Genomic DNA, 19092 nt, shown 5'->3' with positions numbered 1-19092 from the left:
GGACAAGTTGTAGTTTTTCAAGACAGCGATGCTCTCTTTGCACACTAAGCACACAGCTTTCCCTGATACCTCAATAAAGAAATATTTCGATATCCACTCTTGCTGTAACACCCTACATTCATTGTCTAGTTTCCTTTTCTTTTAAAAATCTCATTTGTAGCTAGCTACTATTTGTAATTGTGACGTGTGTATCAGCCTGTCAGTCACTGTCTGTCCTCATGCAGTTGTTATTTATATGTGCCTTCAAAATAAATGTCCCACAAGCGGTGGGAGTTAAATCATGACAAAAAGGCGAGTATTCATTGGGCTTTTAATTTGAATAACAAATACGTTTTTCAAAACTTTACTATCGCAAATTCCTTGAGATCTGAGCATGATTCCGCGGGCCGTATTGAATCAGGTTGCAGGCCGCATACGGCCCCCGGGCCGGCCTTTTCCCAGGCCTGCTCTAACCGTTCATACAGGCAGCGTCTGGCCAGTCTCCAGTTTCCCGTATCTCCTGGAGGCATTTATATGGTTTCAGGCTTTGCAATGTTTCTTCTTCTTGGCTGCTGCATGTGGCGAAATAAAGTGGCAGTCCTCCACCGATAATTCTTTACACTGATGTCCCTTGATAGTTCCATCCACCGCTGTCGGTTTTTTGGGCGACTTTTCAACGGTCAATCAGATAGTTCTCTTCTTTTTCGTCCAGCTAAGAGCCGGGTTTGTAATTACGTGCCGCAGGACAAGAGGACTTGTCCGTGGAGGATAGCATAGTGAAGTGAGGCCTCTGTTATCACAGATTTACCCATCAGCCCATGTGTCCGTCTGTAGCCCTGGGCTGGGGTGATACAGGCATGCTCCGCTGCTGTCCTCCCAGCATAGTGACATTGTCATGGTCTCCTGGTGTCCACGCAACTGAGTGTGTACAGCTGTCCCAGGGTGCTAGGCTATTATTACTATGTTATTAGTAAAGGTCTTTACTGCAGGCAGTGCACACACCTCCTCAGGACAATGGATGACTGTGCGAAAATACCAGTGAAATAATCTGGTTGGACTGGGCATGCCAAGCATGTGTAACTACATTGTCAGAGCCTTGAGCATTATGCAAGTTGAATGAATTCCTTCAGTGTTTATTTTCTTATTATCAAGTATTCTACTTTCAATCGTGTGCATAAGCATTTTACAGCTTACCCCATCCTACCCACACATTCAGTCACATATTGATTATTTGACACAAAAGGTCATGCACACTTTAAAGACTGCCATACAGAATGGATTGTTTGTAATAAGCATCAGCCGATATACACTGTCTGAAAAACCGAGCACAATTGACATAATACGAGCAATATGGACAAACCCAGCGCAGTCTAAGAAATAGCCTGCATTAGGTATGGAGCTTCCAGTGCTTGGAAACAATTGAAAGTTGGTTTTCCCAGTATGTCAGCCCTTGTCCTCCCTGCAGCAGAAACAGGAGACTTTTCCTTCAAGTGGAAAGGCTCTGACTGCACTGCAGGCTCCCCAGTGAGATGGCCTTGACCATGGACCTGTGCTAGAAGGCTTTCAGTCTCCTCTCTGTTTCAGACACACGTGCACGCCCATGTACACTGGCACACACACATACACACGTCGCATTCACACACACACGCCAACACCCACACACACACAAAAGGATAAGCTACAAACACATTTGAAAGCACCAGATAACCTTGTGTAATGTTTTGTCCATTTTGCTGCTTACAACTGTGTATAACCTCTACATTTTATTGAAAAAAATATGCAATCCACACACCACAAGGTTTCTGACACTACGAATTAACCATCTATCTAGCCTTTATTAAACTATTGACATGCATGGGGCTGTCAGAGAGTCTTTAAAATGCTTGAGTGATCATGCAGCAATCATATTTGAGCGAGCTGGAGCTGGCTGGCGGCTGCTGCCAGCCGGTCGGTCGGTCCTCACTCAATCGGCTGGAGAGATGAGAGATGAGTCAGACGTAAAAGTCACCCCTCGGACGTGCTGAGAGGGAGGAGAGAGAATGAGAGAGAGAGAGAGAGAGAGCGCGGGAGGAGGGAGAAAGAGAGAGGGAAGAGAGCGAGCGAGCGAGGCGTTAAGTGTTGCCAGTCCGTGTGAATTTTCCTGTCATGAACAATAAGTGGTCTCTAATTTTTTCCACTACTCAGTCGGAAAGATACTGTACTGTACTGTGCCCCGGGCTATGGTTGCATCACAAACGGCACCCTATTCCCTTTGGGCCCTGGTCAAAAGTAGTGCACTATATAGGGAATATGGTGCCATTTGGGATGCATACTATCTCCCTCCTCCTCCCAGTATCAAACTGGGTCAGGCCTGGTTATGTGGGAAGTGGTGTGTTAAGGGTTCCTGACAGTCGGGTGTCTCGGACAAACACTCCTGATAAGACCAAACGCTTTGTTTGCATCCCAAATGACACCCTATTCCTTATTTAGTGCACTACTTTTGACAAGGGCCCATAGGACTCTGGTCAAAAGGTAAGTAGGGAATAGGGTGCCAGTCGGGTTCCAGAATGTTGCTTTACCAGGAGTCCCTGTGGTCTAAAGTCTACAGATGCTAGTGTACTGGAACTGGGTAACAGGCCAGACTACTCTCTCTGTCACTGCCCTCTGATAGGCATGGTTTATGTTGCTGGTACTACCAGTGTTATGTTATACTTACCTTTTATGCTAAAAAAAGGGATTTACAGTAATGCTTTAAATGAGAGTACCTTGCGGAAAACAGAAAAGGTAGAATTAATATTTGAAGTTGAAGATGTAGTGTCTTTATGTTTCTCAATGTGAGCACCCCCTGGTGGTTCAGATCCCTGCTGTGGACGGGCTTATACTGTCTGTCCTGGCGGTTCAGATCCCTGCTGTGGACGGGCTTATACTGTCTGTCCTGGCGGTTCAGATCCCTGCTGTGGACGGGCTGATACTGTCTGTCCTGGCGGTTCAGATCCCTGCTGTGGACGGGCTGATACTGTCTGTCCTGGCGGTTCAGATCCCTGCTGTGGACGGGCTGATACTGTCTGTCCTGGCGGTTCAGATCCCTGCTGTGGACGGGCTGATACTGTCTGTCCTGGCGGTTCAGATCCCTGCTGTGGACGGGCTGATACTGTCTGTCCTGGCGGTTCAGATCCCTGCTGTGGACGGGCTGATACTGTCTGTCCTGGCGGTTCAGATCCCTGCTGTGGACGGGCTTATACTGTCTGTCCTGGCGGTTCAGATCCCTGCTGTGGACGGGCTTATACTGTCTGTCCTGGCGGTTCAGATCCCTGCTGTGGACGGGCTGATACTGTCTGTCCTGGCGGTTCAGATCCCTGCTGTGGACGGGCTGATACTGTCTGTCCTGGCGGTTCAGATCCCTGCTGTGGACGGGCTGATACTGTCTGTCCTGGCGGTTCAGATCCCTGCTGTGGACGGGCTTATACTGTCTGTCCTGGCGGTTCAGATCCCTGCTGTGGACGGGCTGATACTGTCTGTCCTGGCGGTTCAGATCCCTGCTGTGGACGGGCTGATACTGTCTGTCCTGGCGGTTCAGATCCCTGCTGTGGACGGGCTGATACTGTCTGTCCTGGCGGTTCAGATCCCTGCTGTGGACGGGCTGATACTGTCTGTCCTGGCGGTTCAGATCCCTGCTGTGGACGGGCTTATACTGTCTGTCCTGGCGGTTCAGATCCCTGCTGTGGACGGGCTGATACTGTCTGTCCTGGCGGTTCAGATCCCTGCTGTGGACGGGCTGATACTGTCTGTCCTGGCGGTTCAGATCCCTGCTGTGGACGGGCTGATACTGTCTGTCCTGGTGGTTCAGATCCCTGCTGTGGACGGGCTGATACTGTCTGTCCTGGCGGTTCAGATCCCTGCTGTGGACGGGCTGATACTGTCTGTCCTGGCGGTTCAGATCCCTGCTGTGGACGGGCTGATACTGTCTGTCCTGGCGGTTCAGATCCCTGCTGTGGACGGGCTGATACTGTCTGTCCTGGCGGTTCAGATCCCTGCTGTGGACGGGCTGATACTGTCTGTCCTGGCGGTTCAGATCCCTGCTGTGGACGGGCTGATACTGTCTGTCCTGGCGGTTCAGATCCCTGCTGTGGACGGGCTGATACTGTCTGTCCTGGCGGTTCAGATCCCTGCTGTGGACGGGCTGATACTGTCTGTCCTGGCGGTTCAGATCCCTGCTGTGGACGGGCTAATACTGTCTGTCCTGGCGGTTCAGATCCCTGCTGTGGACAGGCTGATACTGTCTGTCCTGGCGGTTCAGATCCCTGCTGTGGACGGGCTGATACTGTCTGTCCTGGCGGTTCAGATCCCTGCTGTGGACGGGCTGATACTGTCTGTCCTGGCGGTTCAGATCCCTGCTGTGGACGGGCTGATACTGTCTGTCCCATTTTTTGTTGCTTTTCTGCTGCCAGTGAATTATCATTACCTCCACTTATCAAACCTCTATGCCCCATCGCTCCCTCCCTTCAGCCCTCCATCCATCCCTCCCTCCATCTCTATTTCTCTCTCTCTCTCTCTCTCTCCCTCCCTCCCTCCCTCCCTCCCTCCCTCCCTCCCTCCCTCTCTGCCTCTCTCCTTCCATCCCCGGATAGGTGCAGTAAAATGTGTTATTTACAGCAGGGATAATCAGCTAGATTCAGCTGCGGAACTTTTTTTTCTTGAGCGCATGGTCAGGGGGCCTGAACATAATTGCAAATAATTTGTAGTCTGCAAATTGACCACAAGAAGCCCAAACAGATATGATTGACTAAAACCTAATAATTTCAAACCTTGCTTACATTTGTATACGATCAAATGAAATTGTATTTGTTACATGCTTTGTAAACATGTGTGGACTAACAGTGAAATGCTGACTTACGGGTCCTTCCCAACAATGCAGATAAATAATAGAAAAATAACAACACAAGGAATAAATACACAATGAGTAACTTTGCTGCTGTATATACACAGGTACCAGTACCGAGTCCATGTGCAGGGGTACGAGGTAATTTAGATAGATATGTACATATAGGTAGGGATAAAGTCACTAGGCAACAGGATAGATAACAAACAGTAACAGCAGCGTATTTGATGAGTCAGCTTGGGCATACTTTGGAACAGATTACCAAAATGTAAATCACTTGGAGCTGTTTTGCTGGTGTCTTTTATGTCCCCCTCCCCCCCAAAAAAGTTTTGCTAAGAAAACTTGGGGGGCCAAATAAATTCACCCGAGGGCCAAATTCTCCAGTTGGGGAACCCTGTTTTACATGGTCAGCGATAGTAGTGCAGAGTTCCTGGAGCAAATTGTCGGCTCGGGTATTCGAATTAGCGACCTTTCGGTTACTGGCCCAACGCTCTAACCGCTAGGCTACCTGCCCACCATCGGTCCATCCCTCACACAAAGAAGAGAGAGACATCCCTATTCTATGAATCATGATGGATGAGACAGATGGGCAGAATTCAGACAAGGACAGGGAGCCCACATGTACTCTGTGTAGACTAGACTTTCTCTTACTTTTAAAGAGATCTTCTTTTAGACTGTGAGATCCTTCATGAGAATGTATAGATATTCATAGATCTTTGGGCTTAGTTCTTATATAGCATTAGTGTGATGCATAAATGTATGCATCACACGAATACTTGGTTCATTACCCATCACTCTATTCTAGGTTAGAAATGAGTTGACAGCGTTAACGGCACTGTATTAAAGCTTCCATTACAGATTGTGATATGATGCTGATTGCTGTTGAAAGTTGAGGCTGCGATGTCGTGGTCTGTATTACATCTTAGTGAAGTAACCTCAATTCATTTAAGCAGGGTCATTAATTGTTGTTGGTGGGTGTTGTTGTTGTTTACCCTCTGTAGAAGGGTTGTTTGTGTCATAGGCTGCATCCTAAATGGCACCCTATTCCCTATAGTGCACTACTTTTAACCAGGGCCCATAAAATCAGATGTTTGTATACTGTACATTGTCATTACAGTTTAGTACCTGCACCTGAATGCAACAGAAAAACAACTGCCAGTGTGGAGTGACAACATTACATAACATGTCACCATCTAATACCCAAATAAAATATGAACGGCAACATCTAATAATCAAATAAAATATGAACGGCAACATCTAATAATCAAATAAAATATGAACGGCAACATCTAATAATCAAATAAAATATGAACAACAACAAAACAAAAGTATTGTTTCAACAAAATTGCTCAGATCTTGCTTAATCTGCTGTGTTAAGAAAATCGGTATCATTTTCATATTGAGACCAAGCACATTACACACCCAAAAAATATATTCTTAGATATTTGGTATTACAACCGTTACTCAAAGTGGAACCATGTAACAGTAACATACAGTGTGTCCATTTTTACATGAATATCATTCCATTCCCAGTGTTAGCCAGACTCTCCAAGCAGTGGAGAGTGATGATACATGTTTCGATAGAGATGGAGCTTGTTTACCATTATTCAGCTGGCAGACAGTGGCTGCTTCCCAAATGTTACCCTATTCCCTACATAGTGCACTACCTTTGACCAAAGCCCTATGGCACTATAAAGGGAATATGGTGCCTATTTGGGATGCAGGCAGTGTATGATGGAGTACTGCTCTCTCCCCTCCACAGAGAGGTAATGGCTCCTTGCCCCAGGTGGCCTGGGATGCCATTTCTCCCCCCTGCTTTTAATTTGATTACATATTGCATTGTCTTTGTGATGCTCTAAGTCGTCTCCCATTGCTCATTGCTTCATATTGCAGTTTAAATTACTGGAGGCAATAAGGCTAGGGTGTTGGAGATTGGAGAAAAACATCATTTGAAAGAGATTGAAGGCTGAAATGTTGATATCAGAAATCAAATTAATGCAAGTGAGACCTCCGAATACAATATGTAATTAAAAGCATTTGAAAAATGACTCTGGAATTGGTTTTGACAACTGGATGTTGGGGATGGTGACATGGTCTTTAGACAAAAAATATTATAAATATTACTTTTCAAGTCCCCTTCCTTCTCACGCTGTCAAATATTTCAGAGAGCAGAAAACACACCGCGATATATTAGAATTTTTTCAGGGATCACTGCTATCATGATCAGGTAAGGTGATTACATCTGTGTGCTGTATCACAAAGTGATGGGGTTGTTATTCTCATCAAATGTGCTCAGAAACAGTCCCCGGTGCAACACAGCACCCCATTCTGGGCTCTGAACTCATAGAACCAGGCCTTTTCCTTCAGTCAGTGGTTAAATATTGAGCATTTTTGGAATCCAGGCTGTTTTGTTCCCTCAAGGTGCCTCTGATACATTGAGTTAACATAAAGCAAGACACAGGGTGACAAATGAAACTCCTATGTATTCTCGAAGGAAAAAAGGCAGCTACTCGCTCATAGAGTGAGATCTTTCTTCAGCTGCCCACTGTTTCTTATACAACAATCTGGCCTGTGATACTGTGTAACAAAAGATGGAGCACACTGAAAAGGGTATATATAAAATGGAATGATGGGGATATGGAAATAATATAATACATGCAATGAAAACCTGTATCTAGTTTACTTTTGCAATTTGTATTCAAAATGTCTCATATCTCAGACTTATTTCGAAACCTGCAGGTATGCAAACTGTAAACAAAATAGCCAATTTACCCTTGCCCGCTTTGTAGTTTGTTAGTAGTTTCAAAGATCCATCCATGCAGGTTGCGATTTGGGAACCACTCAGTGTGGTACAAATGAACTTGCTCATTCTGGCTGTTGAGTTGCTGAGCTCTAGTTAGGCTGCTGCTCATTAAGAGTCTGTGGAAGAGGAGGAGAGGAGAGGAGAGGAGAGGGGAGGGGAGGAGAGGAGAGGAGAGGCTGGATGTGGGGAAACCACGCTCCACAATGTGGTGTTGCGATGCCAAAAGTATTGTCTAATGAAAGACTGTCTGGCTGTAATTATCTCACCCTTACTGTTAACATCACATTCAAGCACCAGGAAGAGAAGTCCCACTTGTTGCTGTGTACTTGTTGGATCCCTCCCATGGACAGCCTTTTCTTGTTCTTTTCATGTTCATTTGTCTGTTTACTTGTTTGACTGTTTGTTTTATGCTCATCATATTACGATGTATGGTTGTAGTTAATTGACTGTCTGGGTTTTCATGTCAATGTCTTTGTGGGCATGTCTCACTTGCTAAGGCAGTACGTCACCACTGGCTGCACACAAGTGTCCGCTCTGCAAAGCTTTTACTGGACAGTGGTGTAATGGCTATGGAGTAGACTGACTCCAGTGGTTGTGGTTCAGTGGTCATTACGTATGTGTGTAGCCCAGGTGGTCTGGCTCTGACAGCATTATTAAGACATCCTTTTTGACAGCCTGGTCCATGGCAGACATGGTGGTCACGCTCCCCTCCTCAGGTTCAGAGCTTAGTTCACTTCAATCAAATCACCCATCTGAAGCCGCACAGCGTAATTATACTGGATTCTGCATAAATTGACGAGAGCAAAGAATTACTGTGATAGATTAAAACACTCATTAGATAGGCTATTGGATGGATTTGGAGAACGTTATAGAGTTGAGTGTTGCGTCTCAAATGGCATCCAATTCCCTACATAGTGCACTACTTTTGACCAGAGCTCTATGGGCTCCGGTCAAAAGTAGTGTACAATAGGAAATAGGATGCTATTTTGGACCTAGATGAGCTCTCCCCAGGTTATTTGCATATCCTTCATCTGCCGGATGTGTCAACAAAGGAGGTGCTTTCACATGGAAAACAAAGTGAATGCCAATTATGCACAGTTTTTCATAACATTTTGTTCTTCCTTTAATATTAGTCCTCCATGAATTTCAATTAAACCTCACAATTATTTCCTCTTAAGGCAGTGGAAGGAAAGAAAGAAGGAAGGTTTCAACGTGAGTTTTATGAATCTATTTCGGGTACGATTCGCCTTAATATATTCAACGGTTGCAAAAAGAGATGGAAATATAATTTACCAGTAAGAAAATATACATACTTTATTGCTAGTTCAATCACCAAGAGGTAAATAAACCTTGATTTTGCTATTTATATCAAATACCCTCAGGCCTATTTGAATTACACTCGATGCCTTAAGCACGTTATTTCATCTAGTGCTAGTTATTAACCAATTGCGTAGAAATAGATTAGTAGACAGTGGTGGTGTGTGTCCCAAATGACTCTGTATTCCCTATTGAGTGCCCTACTTTTGCCCTTGGTCAACAGTAGCGCACTATATTGGCATAGGGCACCATTTTGACATAGACTGTCTCTCCTTGGAGCTGCTCCTCTAACCACCTGCTTCACATATTCTACTATAGGAGTGATTGGTCGCCTTTCCTTCCAGTTCTCTGCTGCCAATGACTGGAACGAATTGCAAAAATTGCTGAAGTTGGAGACTTATATCTCCCTCACTAACTTTAAGCATCAACTATCTGAGCAGCTTACCGATCGCTGCAGCTGTACATAGCCCATCTGTAAATAGCCCACCCAACTATCTACCTCATTCCCATATTGTTTTTATTTACTTTTTTGCTCTTTTGCACACCAGTATTTCTACTTGCACATCATCATCTGCGCATCTATCACTTCAGTGTTAATTTGCTAAATTGTAATTACTTCGCTACTATGGCCTATTTACTGCCTTACCTCCTTACTCCATTTGCACACACTGTGTATAGATTTTTCTATTGTGTTATTGACTGTACTTTTGTTAATCTGATGTGTAACTCTGTGTTGTTTGTGTCGCACTGCTTTGCTTTATCTTGGCCAGGTCGCTGTTGTAAATGAGAACCTGTTCTCAACTGGCCTACCTGGTTTAATAAAGGTGAAATAATAAAAATTGCCAGCAGTCTAGTCTCACACAAGCTCCTGTTTCTCCCGTTCCCAGTTCACCAGAAGGATGCCGTGGAGAAGGAGGCCAAGGTGGTCATTCTGGAGGCTGGAATCACAGATGTAAGTACCCTTCTTTCTATGGGTGTGTCTCAAATGGCACCATATTTCCAAAATATTGCAATACTTTTTGGGAATCAGCTATGATGTTAGACTCTGTTGAGTTTATTTTTTGTCGTTTGAGTTGTCCTATGACATTGATTTGAATGGTTTCCTCATGGGCTGCTACAGCAAAGCATATTTGTGAGAGTGTTTTCCTGAGAGCATAAAGACATACTTTGACAGATTTTGTGTCGAACATACACGTAAACAGCGAACATGACAGCGCAAATAAACTGGACAAACTCTTTATTTTCTGTGCTCAGCAGTCAGCAATATAAAGCACCTTTATGACGGCGGACGTGTCAGTTGAAACAGCACAGGCTGCCACCGAACCTCCATTTTCAGGACCCACGTTTAGTTTCTCTGGCTGGCTGGCTGGCTGGCTTTCCTGGGTTCAAGTCGTGAACATTACCATTCTCTGCCACGTCTCTATTAAATATACCATGGAGTGTCTCTCCTATCTCTGTTACTGATTTAGCAGTAAGTATGACTCAATGACTGTGTAACATTCAGACCAATAATCAAAATGGCAGCAATGAGCTCAATGTGGAGAGAGAGAGCGAGAGCGAGAGAGCGAGCAAGTGAGAGAGAGAGAGAGAGCGAGAGAGAGAGAGAGAGAGAGCGAGCGCGAATTCAATACTAGGCCTGAATGGAGCCTATTATCACCAATTGAACTGCTGTTGTGAGAGGGAAGGGTAGGCGTCCCAAATGGCACCCTATTCCCTATGTAGTGCACTACTTTTGACCATGGCCCATAGGGGTCTGATCATATTTCCTGGTATTTGGTATTTTATTTGGATCCCCATTAGCTGTTGCAAAAGCAGCAGCTACTCTTCCTGGAGTCCACACAAAACATGAAACATGACATAATACAGAACATCAATAGACACTAGAACTACATCAAAAATAAATAAAAGGCAGCCTACATATCAATACATACACACAAACTATCTAGGTCAAATAGGGGAGAGGCATTGTGCCGTGAGGTGTTGCTTTATCTGTTTTTTGAGAGAAAAAAAGAACTTTTTTTTTTAAACACTTTACATACGAGTGGCCCCGGAATAAAATTATATTGCACTATGTAGGGCATTTGGGACACAAACCAGGCCTATTCAGATTATGTCTGGTGCTGCACTGCTACCCCAATCTTCTTTTCCTAGCCTGGGTCGGGTGGAGAGTGCTACTCCATTTCACGATTCTGCTCTGAAATGGATTCTCTGAGAACACAGATGGATCATGTCTACTGTAATCAGACAGAGACTGAGTTAAGTTTTTTCAAAGTGCCCACCTTCAAGGTTTTTCTATTCTACATGCTGTATGTTCTGCTGGATATACTATATATTGCTCATTGTAGATTGTAGGAGTCAGAAAAGGTGATGAAGGGTAGAGCACCCATTTCATTTGTCAATATCTGAGTTTGAAATAAAACAAAAATTCACATTTGATGTTATAGCTATACCATTAGTCAACACAAGCATTGGTTATGCCCCAAATGTCACCCTATTCCCTACATAGTGCTCAAGTTTTGACCTAAGCCCTATAAGGGAACTATATACGGAATAGGTTATCATTTGGGACACAGGCATTGTTGTTTCCACACTTCTTCAACACAGGTCCAATTATGAGTAGTGTTATATAAGGAATCTGGGCAGAAGCCAGATTATAATTGTCCTGAAGTAGCTACCACTAATCCCAGTCAGTTCCCTGCGCTGCTTTGTTTAGCTTGAGTTGTTCTCCTTCCAATCTGTCCTCAAAACTGTGTTTTAGACAGCAAGGGGAAGGAATTAATCAAAAGGAAAACACAGGAGCGTGGTTAGTGATTAGATAGCCCCACACAGCCATTTTAATTGATTACAACCATGGTGGCTACAAGTAACCTATCCTGGGAGAGACTGGTTGTTTCCCAAATGGCACCCTATTTCCTATGTAGTGCACTATTTTCAACCACAGCCCTGGTCAAAAGTAGTAAATGAAATAGGTTATAGGGTGCCATTTGGGACAAAACCACTGACTGCACAACTCTGTCTATAAAAAGGATTAAAGCTATCTGTTATGGTTTTACCGCCCTAAATACAATAGCTTTAATGCCTTTACTGTGTGGCTGCCTCCTGATGACATGTTATAATTGTTTTGATAGTAATAAACAGACAAACATTGATTTCATTTGAAATAAATCATTTATTGTTTAATTATATGGCTGTTTAACCCATTTCACATTGATTTCCAATCTATCTCATGCCTAGATGCCCTATCAAAAACATTTGTTGATATTGTATAGGAATATTACAAATGTTTAATTAATGTGAATGATGGAGACCCATTTCAATGGATCAAGAAAAATATATATATATACATTACCAGTCAAATGTTTTTATTTTTTACTATTTTCTACATTGTTGAATAATAGTGAAGAAGTCAAAACTATGATATAACACACATGGAATCATGTAGTAACCAGAAAAGTGTTAAACAAATCAAAATATATTTTATATTTCAGATTCTTCAAAGTAGCCACCCTTTTCCTTGATGTGACAGCTTTGCACACCCTTGGCATTCTCTCAAACAGCTTCATGAGGAATGCTTTTCCAACAGTCTTGAAGTAGTTCCCACATATGCTGAACACTTGTTGGCTGCTTTTCCTTCACTCTGCGGTCCAACTCATCCCAAACCATCTCAATTGGGTTGAGGTTGATTGATTGTGGAGGCCTGGTCATCTGATGCAGCACTCCATCACTCGGCTTCTTGGTCAAACATAGCCTGGAGGTGTGTTTTGGGTCATTGTCCTGTTGAAAAACAAATCATAGTCCCACTAAGCGCAAACCAAATGGGATGGCGTCTCGCTGCAGAATGCTGTGGTATCCATGCTGGTTAAGTGTGCCTTGAATTCTAAATAAATCACAGACAGTGTCACCAACAAAGCACCCCCACACCATCACACCTCCTCCATGCTTCATGGTTGGAACCACACATGCGGAGATTATCCATCCACCTACTCTGCGTCTCACAAAGATACAGAATGTCCATTGCTCGTATTTCTTGGCCCAAGCAAGTCTCTTCTTATTATTTGTGTCCTTTAGTAGTGGTTTCTTTTCAGCAATTCGACCATGAAGGCCTGATTCACGCAGTCTCCTCTGAACAGTTGGTATTGAGATGTGTCTGTTACTTGAACTTTGAGAAGCATTTATATGAGCTGCAATCTGAGGTGCAGTTAACTCTAATGAACTTATCCTCTGCAGCAGAGGTAACTCTGGGTCTTCCTCTCCTGTGGCGGTCCTCATGAGACCATGTTTCATTATAGCGCTTGATGGTTTTTGCGACTGCACTTGAAGAAACTTCCAAAGTTCTTGAAATTTTCCGCATTGACTGACCTTCCTGTCTTAAAGTAATGTTGTTTCTCTTTGCTTATTTGAGCTGTTCTTGCCATAATATGGACTTGGTCTTTTACCAAATAGGGCTATCTTCTGAATACCACCCCTACCTTGTCACAACTGATTGGCTCAAACTCATTAAAAAGGAAAGAAACTCCACAAATTAACTTTTAACAAGGCACACCTGTTAATTGAAATGCATTCCAGGTGACTACCTCATGAAGCTGGTTGAGAGAATGCCAAGAGTGTGCAAAGCTGTCATCAAGGCAATGGGTGGCTACTTTGAAGAATCTCAAATATAAAATACACTTTTTTGGTTACTACATGTGTTACTTCATAGTTTTGATGTCTTCACTATTAAATAAAGGTTAAATAAAGGTTAAATAAAAAAAATAAAAATAAATATCCTGTAGAAAATAGTACAAATAAAGAAAAATCCTTGAATGAGCAGGTGTGTCCATACTTTTGACTGGTACTGTATATGTTTTTATTGTCACATACACCAGATAGGTGCAGTGAAATGTGTTGTTTTACAGGGTCAGCCATAGTAGTACAGCACCCTTGGAGCAAATTAGGGGTAAGTGCCTTGCTCAATGGCACGTCAATAGATTTTTCACTTTGTTCGGCTCAGCTATTCAAACCAGCAGCCTTTCAGTTAGTGGCCCAACGCTCTAACCACTAGGCTACCTGCCGCCCACTACTAAGCTACCTGCCCAGAGAGAGAAGGCTTATCTGTTTACCGGCATACAGACATTATCCCAGCTCAAATTTCCATTACAAAGAAAGAAAAATATTGGGACATCAGTGCTATGGAGAAAAATACATCTGCATCTATTGTAATAGATATTCAAATGTATCTATGTGAAAATGTTATCAATAGGCTATTGAAGTACTACCTCTATTTTTATGCCCAAGATATAAGCATCCACACGGGGTTTGATATGGTAATAAGGCCCAGGGTGCATCCAAAATGGCAACCCTTTCCCTATATTGTGCACAACTTTAGACCGGACCCCTATGGGCCTGGTCAAAAGTAGTGCACCATATAGGGAATAGTGTGTCATTTGGGATGCATCACCACTATGAGGCCTGTGGCCAGGGGCATGCTGGGATAGCTCTAGAATTGTTCACCACATCAGATGCTGCTCCTGGATCGCTATGGTGCTGTTGCACATAACTATAAATACAACGGGTAGGTGACTCTCACAGTTCAAAACCAAACAGACTCGCATATAGACTCTCGATCACAATCTCCATCTCTGTCTCTATCTCTGTCTCGTTTCTGTGCTATCACAGTATTTTAGAGCTGTAATGCAAAGAGCTGTACTGTATTAGTTGTGATGTACGATCTCAGCCTCAGTGATCTCAGCAGGGACTCACTGTTGTTAGTGACATATGTGTTTTAGGTCTGTAGTGTGTAATGTATTGGTATGTACATTTTTGGTCTTTTGGTCTTCTTAACAGCCCTCGCAACTCACTATTTTCATTATATATACTGCTCAAAAAAATAAAGGAACACTTAAACAACACATCCTAGATCTGAATGAAAGAAATAATCTTATTAAATACTTTTTTCTTTACATAGTTGAATGTGCTGACAACAAAATCACACAAAAATAATCAATGGAAATCCAATTTATCAACCAATGGAGGTCTGGATTTGTAGTCACACTCAAAATGAAAGTGGAAAACCACACTACAGGCTGATCCAACTTTGATGTAATGTCCTTAAAACAAGTCAAAATGAGGCTCAGTAGTGTGTGTGGCCTCCACGTGCCTGTATGACCTCCCTACAACGCCTGGGCATGCTCCTGATGAGGTGGCGGATGGTCTCCTGAGGGATCTCCTCCCAGACCTGGACTAAAGCATCCGCCAACTCCTGGACAGTCTGTGGTGCAACGTGGCGTTGGTGGATGGAGCGAGACATGATGTCCCAGATGTGCTCAATTGGATTCAGGTCTGGGGAACGGGCGGGCCAGTCCATAGCATCAATGCCTTCCTCTTGCAGGAACTGCTGACACACTCCAGCCACGTGAGGTCTAGCATTGTCTTGCATTAGGAGGAACCCAGGGCCAACCGCACCAGCATATGGTCTCACAAGGGGTCTGAGGATCTCATCTCGGTACCTAATGGCAGTCAGGCTACCTCTGGCGAGCACATGGAGGGCTGTGCGGCCCACCAAAGAAATGCCACCCCACACCATGACTGACCCACCGCCAAACCGGTCATGCTGGAGGATGTTGCAGGCAGCAGAATGATCTCCACGGCGTCTCCAGACTCTGTCACGTCTGTCACGTGCTCAGTGTGAACCTGCTTTCATCTGTGAAGAGCACAGGGCGCCAGTGGCGAATTTGCCAATCTTGGTGTTCTCTGGCAAATGCCAAACGTCCTGCACGGTGTTGGGCTGTAAGCACAACCCCCACCTGTGGACGTCGGGCCCTCATACCACCCTCATGGAGTCTGTTTCTGACCGTTTGAGCAGACACATGCACATTTGTGGCCTGCTGGAGGTCATTTTGCAGGGCTCTGGCAGTGCTCCTCCTGCTCCTCCTTGCACAAAGGCGGAGGTAGCGGTCCTGCTGCTGGGTTGTTGCCCTCCTACAGCCTCCTCCACGTCTCCTGATGTACTGGCCTGTCTCCTGGTAGCGCCTCCATGCTCTGGACACTACGCTGACAGACACAGCAAAGCCTCTTGCCACAGCTCGCATTGATGTGCCATCCTGGATGAGCTGCACTCCCTGAGCCACTTGTGTGGGTTGTAGACTCCGTCTCATGCTACCACTAGAGTGAAAGCACCGCCAGCATTCAAAAGTGACCAAAACATCAGCCAGGAAGCATAGGAACTGAGAAGTGGTCTGTGGTCCCCACCTGCAGAACCACTCCTTTATTGGGGGTGTCTTGCTAATTGCCTATTATTTCCACCTGTTGTCTATTCCATTTGCACAACAGCATGTGAAATTTATTGTCAATCAGTGTTGCTTCCTAAGTGGACAGTTTGATTTCACAGAAGTGTGATTGACTTGGAGTTACATTGTGTTGTTTAAGTGTTCCCTTTATTTTTTGAGCAGTATATATATATATATATATATATATATATATATAGAGAGAGAGAGAGAGAGAGAGAGAGAGAGAGAGAGAGAGAGAGAGAGAGAGAGAGAGAGAGAGAGAGAGAGAGAGAGAGAGAGAGAGAGAGAGAGAGAGAGAGAGAGAGAGAGAGAGAGAGAGAGAGAGAGAGAGAGAGAGAGAGAGAGAGAGAGAGAGAGAGAGAGAGAGAGAGAGAGAGAGAGAGAGAGAGAGAGGAGAGAGAGAGAGAGAGAGAGAGAGAGAGAGAGAGAGAGAGAGAGAGAGAGAGAGAGAGAGAGAGAGAGAGAGAGAGAGAGAGAGAGAGAGAGAGAGAGAGAGAGAGAGAGCAGTGTGAGTTAATTCCTGACCTTTAGAGCAGGTGGGTTCCCGGGGCTGTTGCGGTCGGAGGTATGAGGAGACAGTTTGTTATCATCAACTCCTTCCCTTCTGCTTTGTGAACACATTAAACATCATCATGTGACTCAGGAGGGGATCTCATCAGATGATTTCTGCAGAGAAAAATCTGAAAAAGAAAGAAAAAAACGTATACAAGTTTCTTTGGTATTTTTTTGTATTTTATTAGGATCCCCATTAGCTGTTGCGATAGCAGCAGCTACTCTTCCTTGAGTCCATAGAAAACTTGAAATAATACAGAACATTATTAGAGAAGAACAGCTCAAAGACAGAACAATATAAGTGTAAAAGGTCACACATAGCCTACATGTGTGTACATACACAATATCTAGGTCAAATGAGGGAGAGGCGTTGTCCGGTGAGGTGTAGCTTTATCTGATTTTTGAGACCAGTTTTGCTGTTCACTTTGATGGGAGTTCCATGCAATCATGACTCTATATAATACTGGATGTTTTATTGAATTTGTTCTGGATTTGGGGACTGTGAAAAGACCCCTGGTGGGGTAAGTGTGTGTCTCAGTACTGTGTGTAAGTTGACCATGCAAACAATTTAGACTTTTCATAACATGAATGTTTCTTTTAAGAACAAGAAGTGATTGTTTTAGCCAAGAGAGACTGGCATGCGTAGTATTGATATTAGCCCTCTGATTACAGTGAAGAGCAGCACCTGACCTTCTTAGCAGCACCTGACCATATGACTGGGCAATAATCAAGATAAGGTCAAACTAGAGCTCTTTATCACAGACAGACCTCTCCCCAACTTCACAACCATTGAATCAATATGTTTTGACCATGACAGTTTGCACACCAAGTCATTTTGTAATGTGTGCGCTGGGAGTCGGGAAGCAAGTTCAGGGAGTGAATAATTTAATAAATGAACGAAACATAATACAAAACAAGAAATACGAACAACGCACAGACATGAAACTGAAACAGAAACAATAATGCCTGGGGAAGGAACCAAAGGGAGTGACATACATAGGGCAGGTAATCAGGGAGGTGATGGAGTCCAGGTGACTGTCATGAGGCGCTCAGGTCTAGAACTTAGGGAATGATTTGTACCAAATACAATGCTCTTAGTTTAATAGATGTTCAGGACTAGTTTAATAGATGTTCAGGATTAGTTTAATAGATGTTCAGGACTAGTTACTAGCCACCCATTCTAAAACGGACTGCAAATCTCTGTTTAGGGTTGCAGTGATTTCTCTAGTTGTGATTGTTGATGCGTAAAGGGTTTAATCATCAGCATGCATAGACACACAGACTGTTTAATGTCAGTGGTAAAAAAGTTTCATAATTGACGACCAAGAGAGCTGCCCTGCGGTACACCACCCTTTACATGTTTAACATTAGATAAGCTTACATTAAAGGAAACCCTATGTGTTCTATGGTTGAAAAGCCCTTTTTTCAACAGGTTATGGTCAATGATATCAAAGGCTGCACTGAAATCTAACAGTACAGCTCCCACAATCTTCTTATTATCAATGTCTTTCAACCAATCATCAGTCATTTGTGTCAGTGCAGTACATGTTGAGTGCCCATCTTTATAAGAATGCTAAAAGTCTCTTGTTGATTTGTTTACAGAGAAATAGCATTGTATCAGGTCAAACACCGTTTTTTCTAAAAGTTTGCTAAGACTCGGCAGCAGGCAGACAGCATTGTGTCGAAAGGCACAGAAATGGGGAAGGGTATCAAAAAATGTCCGCAGTTGTAACGACCGTCGCAATGAGGGGACCAAGGTGCAGCGTGGTATGTGTTCATCTTGAATTTATTTTAAATCAGAACACTTAAACAAAATAATAAACAATGGAAAACAACCATCACGTCTTGCAGGCTTTACAAAGCAGTAAAAAAATAAGATCCCACCACTCAAGGAGGGAAAATGGCTGCCTAAGTATGGTTCTCAATCAGAGACAACGATAGGCAGCTGCCTCTGATTGGAAACCATACCTGGCCAAAACATAGAAATATAAACCACAGAATGCCCACCCCACACCCTGACCTAACAACATAGAGAAATAAACCGTCTCTCTCAGGTCAGGGCGTGACAGCAGTATTGAATGTCCCCAAGAACACAGTGGCCTCCATCATTCTTAAATCGAAGAAGTTTGGAACTATCAAGACTATTTCTAGAGCTGGCCGCCTGACCAAACTGAGCAATCGGGGGAGAAGGGCCTTGGTCCCTGATGGTCACTCTGACAGAGCTCTATAGTTCCTCTGTGGAGATGGGAGAACCTTCCAGAAGGACAACCATCTCTGCAGCACTCCACCAATCAGACCTTTATGGTAGAGTGGCTAGA

The 19092-nt window shown here is 43.9% G+C and overlaps 1 protein-coding gene across 2 annotated transcripts in view; it reads left to right on the top strand.

Annotated features, from left to right (window-relative positions):
• Positions 1–19092, top strand: part of LOC115169809 (receptor-type tyrosine-protein phosphatase N2) — a 160058-nt gene that overhangs the window by 85751 nt on the left and 55215 nt on the right. For both annotated transcript variants that reach the window (XM_029725780.1, XM_029725781.1), the window contains one exon: positions 9845–9909. In XM_029725780.1, coding sequence (XP_029581640.1) covers positions 9845–9909 — 65 coding nt within the window. The remainder of the gene's footprint in view (positions 1–9844; positions 9910–19092) is intronic.

The sequence above is a fragment of the Salmo trutta genome, chromosome 31 (assembly GCF_901001165.1).
Source record: "Salmo trutta chromosome 31, fSalTru1.1, whole genome shotgun sequence".
NCBI lineage: Eukaryota > Metazoa > Chordata > Actinopteri > Salmoniformes > Salmonidae > Salmo > Salmo trutta.
This window is presented reverse-complemented; position numbering and strand designations above follow the sequence as displayed.